At 33.0% G+C, this 17,515-nt stretch overlaps 2 protein-coding genes across 2 annotated transcripts; one reads left to right on the top strand and one right to left on the bottom strand.

Annotated features, from left to right (window-relative positions):
* Window positions 1-6,849: 6,849 nt before the first annotated feature.
* Window positions 6,850-9,169, bottom strand: LOC116006768 (aluminum-activated malate transporter 8-like). Its single transcript, XM_031247258.1, has 5 exons — window positions 8,932-9,169; window positions 8,702-8,842; window positions 8,293-8,565; window positions 8,028-8,149; window positions 6,850-7,527 (listed from the first exon to the last, which is right to left on the bottom strand). The coding sequence occupies exons 1-5, from the start codon at window positions 9,167-9,169 to the stop codon at window positions 6,850-6,852; spliced, it is 1,452 nt and encodes a 483-aa protein (XP_031103118.1).
* Window positions 9,170-13,907: 4,738 nt separating this feature from the next.
* On the top strand, window positions 13,908-15,950 carry LOC116006767 (aluminum-activated malate transporter 8-like). Its single transcript, XM_031247257.1, has 5 exons — window positions 13,908-14,145; window positions 14,281-14,421; window positions 14,513-14,785; window positions 14,889-15,013; window positions 15,288-15,950. The coding sequence occupies exons 1-5, from the start codon at window positions 13,908-13,910 to the stop codon at window positions 15,948-15,950; spliced, it is 1,440 nt and encodes a 479-aa protein (XP_031103117.1).
* Window positions 15,951-17,515: the final 1,565 nt, after the last annotated feature.

Here is a 17,515-nt window from a genome sequence, read left to right as displayed (position 1 = left end):
ATATATATATATATATATATATATATATATATATATATATATATATATATATATATATATATATATATATATATATATATATATATATATATATATATATATATATATATATTCTAGAATTCTAAAATTACAGAAATCACAAAATTCATTATCCAAATAAACATTACTTATTAGAGAATTATAAATTTATAGCACTAAATCCCTACTGCCCTATAGGTGTGCTGTGTTGAATAGGAAATAAAGACAGAACAAATTACAAATAAAAGAAAACTTACAAGTTATAACGGACAATGGGGCCCAAACTGGCAAACAAATGAATAATCGTTAATTAATCGAATTGAGAATTTCTTTTATTGAAGCAGACGAATGAGTTAGCTGGTTAGGGTGTCGATTCTAATAGATAAAAGATAATTAGGTGATCCTCGACTCCCCGTGTCAATTCTATTTCTAAATTATTTAATTAAGCGTCAATTCTTAGCTTTCTGCAGTCCCATCTATTCTTAATTTTTTGTTTTCTAATATAATTATAATACTAATTTTTTATTTTTTAATATAATTATAACACTATAATAGATATATGTATATATATGCATATATATGGATGGGCCCCTTCTATCATTGGGCCCTAGCGGTCGCCCATCCCGCCCGTGCTTAGGATCAGCCCTGGATACTATAAGTTTTTATTACCCCTTAATTACAAAACTCATCCCCTAATAAAATAAGAGTTTCGTTTCATCCATTCCTCAGCTTCTTCCACAACTATTAATAATCATTCTCATTCCACCCTACTAACAAGCATGCAAAATACTTTCACCAAAACCCGTTACCATTACCAAGTATTTGATAGCTATAAATTTTTTTTTTCCAGTGTACAATTGATTTACTTCCTTGTTATGATTGAATTAAATGGGGGAAAAAGGGTTTGGACCAAGCATGATGGGCTGTCTAATCCGTAGCCCAGCTTACTAGCTGCAAAATAAAGCCCGCTTACGTTTAGTGTTGAGGCCCAAGAATTAAATGGGGGAAAAAGGGTTTGGATCAAGCATGATGGGCTGTCTAATCCGTAGCCCAGCTTACTAGCTGCAAAATAAAGCCCACTTACGTTTAGTGTTGAGGCCCAAAAGTTTCCAACTCTGAGTGCCTCCGGTGGAAAAGTTTTACGGCAAATTATTCTGTGCACTCGGATCCACCTTGTAACCTTGGCTATGAAGTATGTATCATTTTAATTACATTTCAGTTTCATTTAACAATATTATTATATTTTTTAGTTTAATTTTTTCACATACACTAGTTTCATTATAGCAATACCAAATGACAAAAAGTGATCATACCACAATAATTCTAGGACCAAATGAAGATATTCTAAAAAAGAATGACTAAAAGTGAACTGTCATCTATAAATTTAGGATAAAAATAAAATTAACTTTTTATTATTTATTTACACTTTTTGGGTGTATATTTGGGAATTCAAAAGATTAGTTTTGAAATTGAAAAAATTAATGTTAATATTATTTTTTAAATTCGTGATTATGAGTTTCCTCCCTATCTCGGTCTCAAATTTTAGAATATTAAATTAATTAGTAAAATGAATATCAATTATTTATCTAAAAAATGTTGCCAACAAAATAATTGACAACTTTTATTGATAAAAGAGTGACAAGCTTATTATTGTATTTATTTTATGTTATGTGAAATATTATAAACTATTCATTCACATCGATGCCAAACGTTACATAAAGTAGCATTAAAGATTATTATCAATAATACATGGTACAATTATGTAATACATAATGATATCATATATGATCGGCTGATGTTGAATATATTACTGTAAATTTTTGTTATAATTTAGGCTGCCGAAATGAATTTCTTTGGCTCTGCCTGCCTTCGCTCATGTTCAATAATAGCTCATCCTGTGCTCATGACCTTGTGGCCTAGTGGCACCCGGTTTACACTCCCACATGGATAATAGTGGGTTCGAGCCTCAGTGGAGGCGACTGTTGACTCTTTGTGCTTCAATAGGTTGAAAAAGTAGTTATGAACAAATACTACATTGTAACACAATCAGTAGTACTAAAAAATAATAGCTCACCTCATATTTCGAGCTCGACTAAAATAATGTTGAGAAAAAAATTAAACTTGTGACCTTATGTTCCGCAAATATAATGGTGGCTCAAATCTCATGTTACGCAAATGCAGCCGCACGTTGCATGGCTGAATTCCAAACGGCACTACTATAAGTCTCTCCCTCCGATCCCTCCCTATAAATTCAGTAGCTGGCCGGATTCATTATATTGTACTGCTTGGTATTACCCCTTTATTAATCATTAACTAAAATGTGTAAATTTTGAGGGTACAAGACCCTATTGTTCATTGATCAATGGGGATTGATTCATCTCTCTTTTGGGGAGATTGAATTGAAGAATAAGGTGGTGGTGGAGATGGCCAATGCATAGAAAATTGGGAAGGATTACGATCCAAGACAAGAAGAATTGCTGGTTCAGTTAAAGTGGGGTTAGCTCTTATAGTCAATTTTTTCTTCTACTATTACTATCTCCTCTATGATGGGTTTGAACAGTCTCGAATTTGGGCTCTTTCATAGAGAGGATTGTAATAGTAGAACAAAGAGTTGAGTGTAAGAGTTACTCCCACTTTAGCCGAATGTACGATTCTTCTTGAGTAGTCTTTCCCAATTTTCTGTGCATTCTTGGTCATTTCTACCACCTTATCCTTCATTTCCCAGAATAACTAGATAATGTATTTTATATACACAAATAATATACTTTTTATTTGTGGTCCACGCAGTTTTAGTTACATATTTATTGTCGTTTCATCTCTTATAATTACTTACAATTTGGTGGCCGTTTCTCTATTTATTGCGTTATACGATTTTCAAAATCAAATAAAGGCGAATATGTCTTGTCGTTCTAACATGCTATGCTATGGAATGGGTATAGTTCTGATTGAATTTTGTGGCTAATAATACGTACTTGACTATGCTAATTGGTTTGAAGTCTTTATTGAACACTGTTGATTAAACTAGCTATAGGTGCATGGTTTTGCTAATGTCTACAGTTGTTATGTCATGGACCCGGGTCAAACAACGTTGTTTTGCTTCCAAACAACGCGGTCTATTTTTATTTTTAAAAATTGCTTCCTTCCTTGCCAATAACTTGCCGTTTGTCTTCATAAATCGTTCTTTTATATTCATAATTTTTGAACTCTATATTCACAATTTTTGAGCTATATGTTCACAATTTCATAACTCTATATTCACAATTACAGAACACTATATTCAACAGTATAACACAATTTTTAAATCTATATATATATTCACAATTTTTGAACTTTATAATTCTATATTCAAAAAAAATAATATGAGTGAGGAAACAATGTCACTAAACACACTGTTATTTCAAACGTGCATTTTGGACATGGGTCCACCTTACCAGACTCAAATCCAGAGCATAATTTGCCTAGAATGATAGGGTTGAAGTTTTCTTATTTTTAATAATAATTCTTCCATGTCAAATTAATTTCATACGCGGACTTGTTAAAGATTGTGCTAGCAAGATGGGACTCGTTAAAGCCTACCAAAGAAAAGGATAGCCAGTCCCACCCTAGCCTAGGCACATGGGACACCCATCCAACTCTTAAAAATTAATTTAAAAGATAATAATTGCATAGTGTAATAAGTAAACAATTATTAATATAATTAGTTAAAGTTATTATTTTAATTTTATAATTAATTCCATTTTTTATCCTAGATTTATAGGTGACAATCCACATTTAGTTCTTTTTTATTAGAACATCCACTTTTAGTCCTAGTATTATTGTGGCATGACCAATTTTAGTCCTCCAGCAACAAAATCGTTCAAATATCGTTAAATACAATGACATTACAGTCTTCAATTATGAATGTTTTCAAAAAATTAAACATAAAAAATATAGCGGTTCAACATACTTTGTATAAAAAAGATTGAAATGTCTTTGTATTTAACGATATTTCAACGATTTTGTTGCTGGAGGACTAAAATTGGTCATGCCACAATAATACTAGGACCAAATGAGGATGTTCTAATAAAAAAGGACTAAAAGTGGATTGTCACATATAAATCTATGACCAAAAATGGAATTAACTCTTAATTTTAATGATAAGTCCAAATAAACAGATAACAAAAGTAATCTAAAATTTAATAGGACATTTGGTTGGAGAGAGGGAGTTAAGTGGGAAATCAAATGTAATTTCATGGCAGAAATTAAACTCTACTCTGTATGTCGTTAGAAGCAAGTACGTAAAACTTCTCCTCTACTACACCAATACCTTGGGGCTAAAATTATAATTTTGATCCCTCCTATTTATATTTATTTCACTCAAGTTACAATTCAATCCACAACTTAGCGGCCACTAGAAACGTAAAAAAAAAATATAAACCATTGATCTTCATTAAATTAATAGCAATTTAAAAAAAAAAACATCATAATGAACATTAATGGTTTGTATTTCTAGCCGCTAAAATGTGAAACTAAAAGTATCGAGTTGGAGTGCTATTTAGAGAGCCAAAAAAAAAAAAAAAGAAAAAAAAAAGAAAGAGAAAGATGAGGTAAATTTTAGAGTTAATTCCATTATTGGTCCTAAATTTATAGGTGGCAATTCACTTTTAGTCTTTTTTATTAGAACATTTATTTTTGGTCCTAGTATTATTGTGACATGATCATTTTTGGTCCTTTATCAACAAATCAGTTTAAATATCGTTAAATACAAGGACATTTCGGTCTTCAATTATGAATGTTTTCAAAAAAATAAATATAAAAAAATATATCGGTTCAACATACTTTGCATAGAAAAGATTGAAATGTCTTTGTATTTAACGATATTTCAACAATTTTGTTGTTGGAGGACTAAAATTGGTTATGTTACAATAATACTAAGACCAAATGAGAATGTTTTAATAAAAAAAGGACTAAAAGTGGATTGTCACCTATAAATCTATGACCAAAAATAGAATTAACTCCTTTCATTTATAAATCTAGTCAACTAGTATTCAAAAATCTAGTCAACTAAGATTTATAAAAAATTTATTAATTGTCCGATCAAGAGTTTACCATTATATTAAAAGGAATAATTAGTACCTAGTAGCAAAGGTGCAATTTCATTTTTTTTAAAATTTCTTTTTGTACTTGCTTAACTATCAGCACAACGTTTCAATGATAAAATACTAGACTTGATTTTTTAAACTTCTATCCAACAAAAAAAGGTCAAAAGTGTTTCACTACCAATTCAAAGTCTAAAAAAAGTAACGCTCATAACACATGAACTGAATTTTATTATTTTTTTATAACTTAAGTATCAAAATTGTATTTAATTTTCTCTTAAAAGTAATATTCTTAAACTTTTTTTTTTCTCTCACGTACAATTTCTCAAAAGAAAAAAAAATATTAGGATAACTTCTCAAGAAAGGAAATCCAGTTAGCTTAATTATACTGTTTGGTCCATAAATTAATGGAAAGTAATTAAAACGTACGGGTTCATAAATCATAACTACATATAACGGCATCCACTAAGGAAGTAAGGAATAAATAATTATTATTTGTGACATTGTCAATGTGAAATTCAATTCGAGTTTATTAATTTAATATTAAAATGAGTTGAGATGATCGAGTTGATCTAAGGTGTCATATTAAGATTTTGGTCTGAAAGGACATGAGTTCAAATTTCACTCTCAGACGCACCACACCCTCACACCCTCAATTGACTAGAAAAAGAAAAAAAACAAACAAACAAGCAAGTCAAAGGAAAATGCATGGCTATACTTGGAGAACTTTCCGTGTTACCAAATATTTTTTTTTACGTTAAGTGGTGAATTCGTCAAAATTTTGACATATTTGTCATTTACCAAACATGGCCAACATTGTACAAATATTAATGGTTTGGACAACACAATGTTAGGCTATTCTTAGCAACTTGTATTCTACTAGCTAGCTACCCAGTTTTAATCAATTAATTAGCTAGCTAATATATAGCCAAGCTGTGTTAATAATTTGATATTATCTTTAGCCGCTAGAAAATTTAATTAAGTATGCCCAGTAAGAAATAGTTGAGTGATGAAGTATAATTTTTGTATACGAAAAAGGTCACGGTTTTGATTCTTCTTAACATTTTATTGATTTAATTAGCTTGTTGCATAGTGTTTTTTAGTGTGGTTTATTCTCCAATGCATATCTTTATATAGTGGCTATATATAAGTACCAACATTACCTAGACGAACAGATATGTGAAGTGTTATTTCAACCATCCCATCAATTTAAGTCGCCTAAGCGCAAGCACATGGCATGATCGACTTGTAAGCTAGCACCACATACCCCTCATTAGCGAAAATTTTGGTATGTGTTCTTTAAAATCTAGACCAACACAATAAAAGCCAAGTTTCTCTTCATAAGAAGGGACTTTTTGGAAGCCGAATTCTCTTAATATCACCAACCTTACTTACTGGTGCTTTCTGACCACAAACTCTAGTGACTTACTGTTTACACAACTTACTAATATTAAGAACATATCTAATCTACAATTAATTAACTTGATCAAATGCTAAGATCTTGTGGTTTAGTAGCACTTGGTTGCACTCCCATATAGAAGGCAGTGAGTTCGAGTTTCAGCAGAGACCTATTTCAGTAGGTTGAATATATATATATACACACACAAATTAAAGACATTTTAAAGTTGTCACAGCCCTTGGCTACTATTATAACTTTTTACATAAATATTTAATCTTTACAATAACCATCACGCATATGGCCACAGAATATATAGTTATTTAACTTTAAATTTTAGTGACAGTAAAACAAGTTTTACCCTATCTTTACATCTGTAATTAATTCTTGTGATTTTTGTTCATGTATCGCTCCTTGCAAATTATCGAATTCCGGGGAATCTTGAGGTGTTTCATCTATTGTAACCGCCACCACATCACCCTCCGGGGAATCTTCATTAACCGGCGTCACAATTCCGCGGTGGAGCAATTGTTGTTGCGCCTCCGGAGATTTCGCCTTTGATTTCTTGAAATCAGCTTTTTCCGACAGCTCGTCGACGGATTTCGAGATTTTATCCACACAATTAACGATGTCAATCAGTATAGACATAACTGCAGCGCAAGGTATGATCTCGAAGAGCATCTCCGTCGATAATGAAGAGCTCCGAAACACGACCTCGAGATCATTAATGGCTGCTCGGGAGTTTCGTAGGTGGTCTTGGATCTCCGGCGAGGGATGCGACATGGTTTTGATGGCTAATGATATAGCTTTCAAAGCGTGGGTGGATTGGAAGCACATTCTTGTGCATGGCTCTTCAATCTTGCTCTTAAAACTTAACAATGTGGCCTCATCATCGTCTGTAGTGTTGAAGTAGCTGCTGAGAGCTTGAAGATGGGAAGCACATTCCCTGGCAAGACCTCCAACTTTCAAGTATTGCTCCCATGGATGACGAAACTTGAACTCGCCATGACCAAATTCCCACCCTGCACAAGTTGCCTGCATATATACATATCTATATACTATTAATAAAAACAAAATCATACTTTTACAACTTCCTGTCCAAACTAACTCAATTGCGCTCTATAACATTAGTTGTCATAATTTAAATAATAATTGTATATTGATTCAAATATTCTTAAAATATTATAACAAATCCACGTGCATTGCACGTGCATCGCCCGTGTAACGCACGTGCGCATGGGTAAAAATACTAGTTCAATATAATAATTAGACAGCGCGCCTTCCATGTATGCACCTATAGATAGGTCCTATACCGTGTAATACGATTCACAGTAAAGTTGGAAGTGTGTTTTGATGGACTTGATCTTGTGATCTTAACAGATAAAAGATTACAAGAAAAACGAATATAAGTTACTTATAGCCAATTGACTCTAAATAAGTTTTTGTAGAGAGTTCAACTTGAAATCTTATGATTGCTGAATCAATTCTGTCCAAGTTACTCTTACTATATATATGTGTGTGTTTGCATTTCTTACCAAGGAATCTTCAGAAGCTTTAGAATTGAATGCAGATTTATAGTCTTGAGGAAATAATGCCTTTGCACGCCCACTTTCTTCACCTTCAGCTTCAGGGAACCTAAAATATGCACTTCCAAAACCTGACAACAAGTCAAACCATAATAAATACACATACAAATTGCATTTAATTGGGTTGATTAGGTCCAATCATGAATTAATTTGAGTATGGTAAATTTAAAAATTTCTCATATAATTAAAGCATATATATGTTTAGGTAATTAACCTTCTAAGGAGTTTCCAAGCTTTTCAATATTTGCAGCAATGAGGTTCTGAAGATCTTCTCCGGCCCATGCAGGGCATACAAGCACGGAAATGAGTATGCATGTTACGCCACCTATGGCCACCGTGGACAGCCGTTGATGAGCAAACTGTATAATCTGCTCCGTCCGATAGCCGGAGACAGTTACCATACTGAAGGTGAGGATGAATATGACAACTCCATAGTCATACTTAGTCTTGATACCCGGAATAAATCTGATGAATGTTAATATGGCAGCTGCATGTAATAAAGTGGAAACCAAATAGTCATTAACATATACTAATTAGGGACTGATAATATAATTAATGATCTTAATAACAAAGTCAGACTTTCTCAACCATTAGTTAATATAATATAAATTGTGAGACAGTACCTAGGATGAAAACAAGGATTCCAAGAACGACAGGCTCGCCTTTGTCACCACAAAGGTCACCCAAATACTTAGCTCCAACACCCATGGCAGCTGCTAAGAGAGTTGCAGAAGCCCTGTTCAGGCCTTTGGATAAGGTGGCACCTAAGAGAAATTAAAGGGCAAATTCAAAAATCAAGAATTATATATAAAGCATATATATATAGGAAGGTTGAAACAACTATGAAACTGACCAACAGTGAATTCGAAGACGAAGATGACAGTCAAAAGAGCCCAGATTCCAGATTGCCCAAACCCTTCATAGAGAGGATCGTAATAGTAGAACAAAGAGTTGAGTGTAAGAGCTACTCCCACTTTAGCTGAATGCACGATTTTTCTTGGGTCGTCCCTCCCAATTTTCTCTACATTCTTGGCTATCTCCACCACCTTATCCTTCATTTTCCCCAGAATAGATGATGAATCCATCCCCATTGATCAATGTACTTTTTTAAGCAATACAATGAATAACTGAGAGGAGAGGATAGCCTATGTATGTGTTGTAACACATGCATGCAAATGCAGCCTCACCAACTACAGAATTTATAGTTTGCAGAAGGGTGGTAGAGAGGTAATTTCAACTTAAACATAAGATAATGTATGTATATCTATCTTAATTTCCAAGTGGCTGACAGGACCTGGGATTTCATTTACTTAATTAATTACATATAATTAATGAAAAACAAAGCAAATTGGCTCACTCAACGTGTCTGATGATGCAACATAATCAACGTTGTCCCATGGCAAACCTCATATGCAGCTTTTTTCCTACATAAGACAATAGGAAAGCCAAAATACTACAAGCTGTTACTAATATAATATTATTATTACTAATAAGTGGAAGGTGCGATTTAATAAGCTGTAAATATAATATATGGTGGAAGTTAAAATAAAGATAACCGCAACCAATAATCAATGTGGTCATATGGATTAAGTTCTTTGAGATATATGGTTTTGGACTGATAGATATATATTAACTCGATCAGTGGTTGGGTCGACAATACGGTGATATTATTATAACTATATTATGGTGCATTTAGAATAACTTGATAGTGCATTTACAGATATTGATAGTGCACTCGAGATGTATAATAGTGTACTCAAGTGTGTGCACTATTAGAACATCCCTAACAACGACATGAATTGAGGTTTTTAGGCTTTTTGGATAATAAGGTGAAAGAAAGAGAGATCGAATAGGAGATCAGAGATGAGAGAGAATATATTGCAAAAAGAGAGTTCTTTTGTGAACATTTTCCCAAATGCAACGTAAATAGATGTATTAAGATTAATTCATATTTGGAATGCCTCTATATATATACATATACATATACATACATACATACATACATACATACATACATACATATATATATATATATATATATATATAAATAAAACGAGGAGCCAATTTCTTAAATATTACAAACTTTCAAAATTTTTAATATATATAATAATGCTCCCTCAACAATTTTTAAAAATGTTAAATATATTAATTTTATTATGTAATTTCAAATTAAATTTTAAAAATTAAATTGTAAATAATTTTATTAAAATATAACTCATATAAAATAGTACGGATAGTATAAAATTTATTTGCTTTGGTCGATGGAGTTGCAATGTGATTCTTTTGGCTAATCTTATTCTAGAACTAATTAAAAAATTTTAAAATTAACGTTGTTGAATTAACAAATCATTTAATAAATTAAAGTGTCACATTGATTGAATCCAACTTGAGATTTGACTATTTGAGGATAGTTTATTATTCTTTCAGAGCTCCATAATAACACAAGTATTTTGTCTCTTTTCAGACTTAACATTGTAATTGACTATTTCGACACCCAAATTTTGTCATAATAACGTTGACCTGGATGAAATGGGTAATATTTGATGAATGACGGGTCTATTATGCATATCAAATTTAAAAAAATTAATTAAAAGTTTTAATTTAGTTAAGAGTTTAAAGTCAAAATTTAAGTCATAATTGAAGCACCGGGCAATGTGCGAATAACACACGTGGCCCTAAACAACCTCGTGTCATCTACCCTCCATTCTAGGTCCAACTCTATACCTCGCTTCATACCTTAGGTTTATATTCCTATGGAGTGCTATATTTCAACTCCATCTTGATTTCGAACTAAGTTATATGTTGTCAAAATATATTATGCGGACTAAATAAAGTTGACATCCCCATATATTCATGATTATTTAGTATGATGTATTTTTTTTTTATTATATAACTTTTAAGTGTATGAATTTTTATATTTAATGGATATGCAAGACAAAATTGGCTTTTGAATGTACACCACAATATAATATGTTAATAAGTTGCATAGTGTCCTTGTGTTATATATCACTAAAATAGTTGACATCCCATATATTCATGAAAAATTATATGTAGGCAAATAGGCAATGTACATTATCTATCTAAAATAGTTGACATATATCTCCAGCCACATATTAATGACTGCTTTTCAACTGTTATGTAGGTTGTACTTTTTTTTTTTTGAAGTGTACAAATTTTTATATTATATACTTTAATGCTTTAAAGAGATTACCTTTGCATACACGCTATATACTATTAATAGGTTAATTGCTTTTTTGAGGTAAAGCAAATATTACCTCTAATTTTAAAAACTATTGATTGTCATAACAAAAGATGCCAAAAACTCAAATTGCACATAACTAGAAGCGAGATTGGTTCATCCTATTGTGCAGAGGCGAATTTGATCAATATTACCCATTTCAAGGACACAAAAAAATCCAATAAACCCTATATTAATTATACACCATACATTACAAGAAATATAACAAAAATGCCAACAAATTTAGTATAAAAAATAGCTACAATTTAAATGTTTTACCGATATATTTTCATTATTAAAGTAAATATTTACAAATTTTTCGTTGGTAAATTTAGTTTTTCTAGTTGTAATATTATATTATTTGGATGTATACACGGTATATGTATTATTCCATCGTCTAAGAACGTGGTGGGTCATGATAGGTCCTTAAACCCCATAGTGGGGAGGCAAATTTGGGTTTGTTGGACACTACCAATTCAAGGATACCTCAAGCTCAATACGGATGGAGCTAGAAAAGCTAACTGTATTTAGTTTGGCTATCACCGCACGCGGGAGCCTTGATTCGCGATCACAACAGTGCCTAGGTTGTGGGTTTCACAGCGAAAGTTGGGATCGCAAGCAACTTCATTGCGGAGCTATGGGGGTTGAAAGAGGGTCTTTTCCTTGCCAAAGACCGGTGGATGGAGAAGCTTGTGGTTGAAACTGACTTGGAAGCTATGGTTCACGCCGTCAAGATCTCGCCTGGAAGCTAATACTTTGATCACTGATTATAAAGCCATCATGAGTCAGATAAGAGATATTGATGTGCGGACTACCTGGCCTAGCTGGCTGGCCAACTAAGGGCAAACTAGTGAGTGGGAGACAATATATGATGCTGGATCAACTCTCAGAAAGCATCAAGACCTTGTTGAAAAAAAAATATTAAAGGCGTTGCTACTAGAAGAATCTACTAAACTGGGACCTTTCGGCCCCTTTGACGTATTACCAAAAAAAAAGAAAAAAAAAATTACTTTCTAGTTATGATTGAATGAATGGGCTTTTTCGTACCATGATAGGCTGTCTAATTCGTAGCAAATCTAATTTTTAAATGAAGGATGGTTAAATTTCATCCAAAGTTTAGCGTATCCCATGTTTAGGCCCATTAACATCCCATTTTTCAGTTACGTAAAAATGTACATAGTATTCCTACGAACATTTTCTTGTTAGTTATGTTACACATGGTCTTTTTAGTTCAATTTATTTACTTGTGTAATTTTCACTTTGCAAGTTATTTCACAATAGAAAGGTTTACCTAGTACACACCACCGAACCCAGTGGGGTAGTTCGAGTGGCAAGTGAGTTCTTTCTGTGAGGAGGAATTTTTAGAGAACCCGGGTTCAATTCCCACAAGTGTCTTGGACCGTTAAACGGACGGAGAGATTTACCAAAAAAAAAAGAAAAGTACACACCATCAAATAGTGGTGGGATATTTTCTTCATTAGCCAAAAAAAAAAAAAAGTGAATGTAAATATGTGATTTGTGACATTGAAAAAATAGAAAATAAAAAGTGTACTTGTTTAATTTCTAGTAGTAGGGTGGGGACTCGATTTCTACCACAAACATTAGTGGTTTGGATTTGAGTTGGACTCCTTGTCTGTAGAAGTGTATAATTTGGTCTTGAGTCTTGAGTCTTGAAGCTAGTTTGACTCGATTTACCTCTTCATTAGCTTGGAGGTTAGTTCATGGGGCTCAAGATATTGTCTAGTGAAATCGAGAAATTTGGATTATTAAAAAAAGAAGAGAAAAAAAAGTGGGATATATATCAACCATAATGATCAGAAGCTTGGTAGGAAATATATATTAGGTCACACTTTTAGACACAGCCAACCACTGAATTAATATATATCAGTCCAAAACCATATATCTCAAAGAACTTAATCCATATGACCATATATGTTGATTATTGGTTGGGATTATCTTAAATATAATTTCCACCATTATATTATATTTACAACTTATCAAATTACACCTTCCACTTATTAGTAATAATAATACTATATTACTAATAGCTTGTGGTATTGGGCTTTCCTATTGTCTGAGATAGGAAAAATCTGCATATGAGGATTGCCATGAGACAACATTGATTATGTTGCATCATCACAAAAGTTGAGTGAGACAATTGGCATTGTTTTTCATTAATTATATGTAATTAATTAAATGAAATCCCATGTCCAGTCAGCTACTTGGAAATTAAGAAAAATATTATATGATATTCAAATTCAAAACCCAGTCAAGTTATTGAGGCAGTTGGCTCGATAATCATCACCACTACAATTTTAACTCCTACCAAGAGGGATTTATTGGCCTTCTTAGTTTGGCATAGTGATTTACCTCTTTGTAATTATTTGACAGTTAAAAGTTAGAAGGCAGAATTTACTTAGTGTACTTGTGAATTTTCTTAATCACCCAAAAAATTACCATTCTACCACCCTTCTGCAAGCTATAAATTCTTGCATTTGCATGCGTGTGTTAGACACATACATACTCTCTCCTCTCCTCTGAGTTGATTGCTTGATTCATTATATTATTGCTTTAAAAAAGTTGATTGATCAATGGGGATTGGTTCACCATCTCTTCTGGGGAAGATGAAGGATAAGGCGGTGGAGATGGTCAAAAATGCAGAGAAAATTGGGAGGGACGACCCAAGAAGAATCCTGCATTCTGTTAAAGTGGGAGTAGCTCTTACACTCAACTCTTTGTTCTACTATTACAATCCTCTCTATGATGGTTTTGGACCTTCTGGAATCTGGGCTCTTGTGACTGTCATCCTCGTCTTCGAATTCACTATTGGTGAGTTCAATAATCCTTTTGAAATCATCATATAGGCTTCAAAAAAATATTACACATTTTTAGTGGGACCGTCTCACATCAAACTTATCTTAAAAATATGTATAATTCTTGGTTTTTCTTTATATTTTTTTTTAGGTGCAACCTTATCCAAATGCTTGAACATGAGTTTTGCTGCACTCCTAGCAGGCGCTATGGGCGTTGGAGCTAAGTATTTGGGTGGCCTTTGTGGCGACAAAGGCGAGCCTGTGGTTCTTGGTATCCTTGTTTTCATCCTAGGTATTGTCTCACAATTTGTTTTTAATTGTATCAGATACTATTAACATTGGTATCGTGATGATTTGGTTTGGTCCACTCTACATGCATGCAGCTTCCATATTAACATTCATGAGATTTATTCCTGGTATCAAGACCAAGTATGACCATGGAGTTTTGATATCCATCCTCATCTTCAGTTTAGTAACCGTCTCCGGCTACCGGACGGAGCAGATTATACAGTTTGCTCATCAACGGTTGTCCGCGGTGGCCATCGGAGGCGTCACATGCATACTCATTTCCGTACTTGTATGCCCTGCATGGGCCGGAGAAGATCTTCAGAACCTCATTGCTGCAAATATTGAAAAGCTTGGAAGGTCCTTGGAAGGTTAACGGCCTAAACATAAGCTAATAATGTCTTTTATGTGTATTTAATTACAAAATATAGTGTCCACCGTATTGATTTATGGTTTAATTTGACTTTTTATCAGGTTTTGGAAATGCATATTTTAGGTTTCCTAAGGTTGAAGGTGAAGAAAGTGGGAGTACTGAGAAGGCATTATTTCCTCAAGACTATAAATCAGCATTCAATTCTAAAGCCTCTGAAGAATCTTTGGTAAGAAATGAAAATCTCCTCCTCCAAACAAATATAATACACAATAGTTTCAAATACAAAACACTATTGATTTGATAACTAGAAAATTTGAAGTTTATCTCTCAGAAGTAGCACCTATTAGTCTTCTTGATTTCACCCGATCAGTTATTGGTAATCACCTAATTTGGTTTATCTCCTTGTAGTCCGACTAGAGTTACCAGATCAGATGGATTTATCCTGTGCACACCCTGCCAGTTTGCCGTGTTTAATTATTATATATATATTGAACATGCAGGCAATTTTTGCATGGTGGGAGTTTGGTCATGGCGAGTTCAAATTTCGTCATCCATGGAAGCAATACTTGAAAGTTGGAGTTCTTGCCAGGGAATGTGCTTCCCATCTTCAAGCTCTCTCCGGTTACTTGAACACCGGCGACGATCAGGCAGTGCAGACATTATTATTATTAAGTTTTAAGAGCAAAATTCAAGAGCCATGCACAAGAATGTGCTCGGAATCGAGCCAAGCTTTGAAAGATATATCATCAGCCATAAAAACCATGGGGCAGCCCTCGCCGGCGATCCAAGACCACTTACGAAACTCCCGAGCCGCCATTAATGATCTCGAGGTCGTGTTTCGTAGCTCGTCATTGTCGACAGAGCAGCTCTTCGAGATCATACCGTGTGCTGCGGTTACGTCTATACTGATCGACATCGTTAACTGCGTGGATAAGATCTCGAAATCCGTCGACGAGCTCTCGGAAAAAGCTGGTTTCAAGAAACCGAAGGAGAAATCTCCCTCGCCGCCGCCGGAGAGTGAAGATTCCCCGGAAAGTGAAGTAGTAGTGGCTATTTCAATAATTGACAAAGATTCCCTGGAATCTGAAAACTTGCAAGAACCTAGACTTGAACAAAAATCCCAAGAATTAATTCCAGGTGAAAGAACCAAAATTTACAGTTAAATAACTACTCTAGCTAGAGTAGCGTATAGCATCCAATACTCCATATTGTATTTGTAAACTAAATAAAACTAATTAACTACTTATCCAATATTTGTTTCTTATGGAAAAGTTGAACAATTTTATTTTATTGGCTGCCAATTCAATGAAATTATTGTTTTCTTGTACACTTGTGATTTAAATTATTAGTGTGGACTCTGGTCCAAAATGACATCCAAATAAATATAAATTAATTACAAGTATATAATATGTTAATTGTAGTAGTACATACATAATTTACTAACCACTACCCGTTGGTACAATGTTCGTATGTGCGAATTGATTACTAGTGGGTAGTTAGCTAGTTAATTCAATTATATTATGTCCACCAAAACATTTTTATTTTATTTTTTTGGATGACTAGGGAACCCATAGTTGTGTAATAACAAACTAGGAAGACCATATGTAGCAGATTCTGTCGAAAAATATTAACAAAAATTAAACTCATGACATTTTAATACAAGAATTATACTCTACTCACTCGGCCATTTCTTTCGGGCTAGCCAAACCATTATTAATCCTATGATCTTGTATACATACAAATACCATGTATTGCAAGCTTTTCCCTGGTCAACGTAACCTCATTAACTATATTATAAAACCCGAATTGAATTTGACATTGCAAATTATGCAATAATTTATGAATATTGTGCAAGAAAATAAAAACGTGCAGTGGAGAATTGAATATTACTTTTAGATTTGTGGTCCGCTAAGCACACAGAAATATCATGATTATGCAACCTTGCTTTGTGGATATGTATATGCTAATGCAACAATTTAATGTGGGCCGTAATCAAATTTGACTTGGATTTTATGGTTATTTATTTAAGTTAATATTAATATGAATTAATTAACTTAATTAGTAAGATGGTTATGTTAGTTGCTTAGAATGTTTCTCGTCTCAACTGACAGTCTAAATTGACGGGTTAAACAACATCTGGATCCAATCTCTTTTTTATGTCGTGATATATATAGAAGTCCGAACTCACGGCATTACACATGAGTTGGACTATGATATCTATGGTTTTAGTTGAGACGCAATATATTCTTTTACTTAGCATTAGAGTCAAAATCATATAAAAGGTCATGTGTTTGAACATCCATGCAATCAAATAAAGAAGACGTTTTACTTAAAATTCATCAAACTATTTGCTGAAACAGAATGCATTATTCAATTAAGGCTATTATTTATATATATTTTGGTCAACAACCTTAATGCCATACTTATTAATTTGTAATTTAAGTAAAAGATTATAATCAAGAGTTTTTTTTTTTTTTCCAAAGAAGTAATAAGGGAGTATGATATCATTGTCATTTTACATTTTATGTCATGGTTCATATAAACCTTCCTACTACATATCATATCATATACTTTAATTTATAAACGTAAAATCTTAAAATGTTATCAATAAAAATTAAACTCATCTCATTTAATTTATGGCCGAGTGAGTAGAGTATAATTCTTGTATTAAAATGTCATGAGTTTAATTTTTGTTAATATTTTTCGACAGAATCTGCTACATATGGTC

This window comes from Ipomoea triloba, chromosome 15 (assembly GCF_003576645.1).
Source record: "Ipomoea triloba cultivar NCNSP0323 chromosome 15, ASM357664v1".
NCBI lineage: Eukaryota > Viridiplantae > Streptophyta > Magnoliopsida > Solanales > Convolvulaceae > Ipomoea > Ipomoea triloba.
This window is presented reverse-complemented; position numbering and strand designations above follow the sequence as displayed.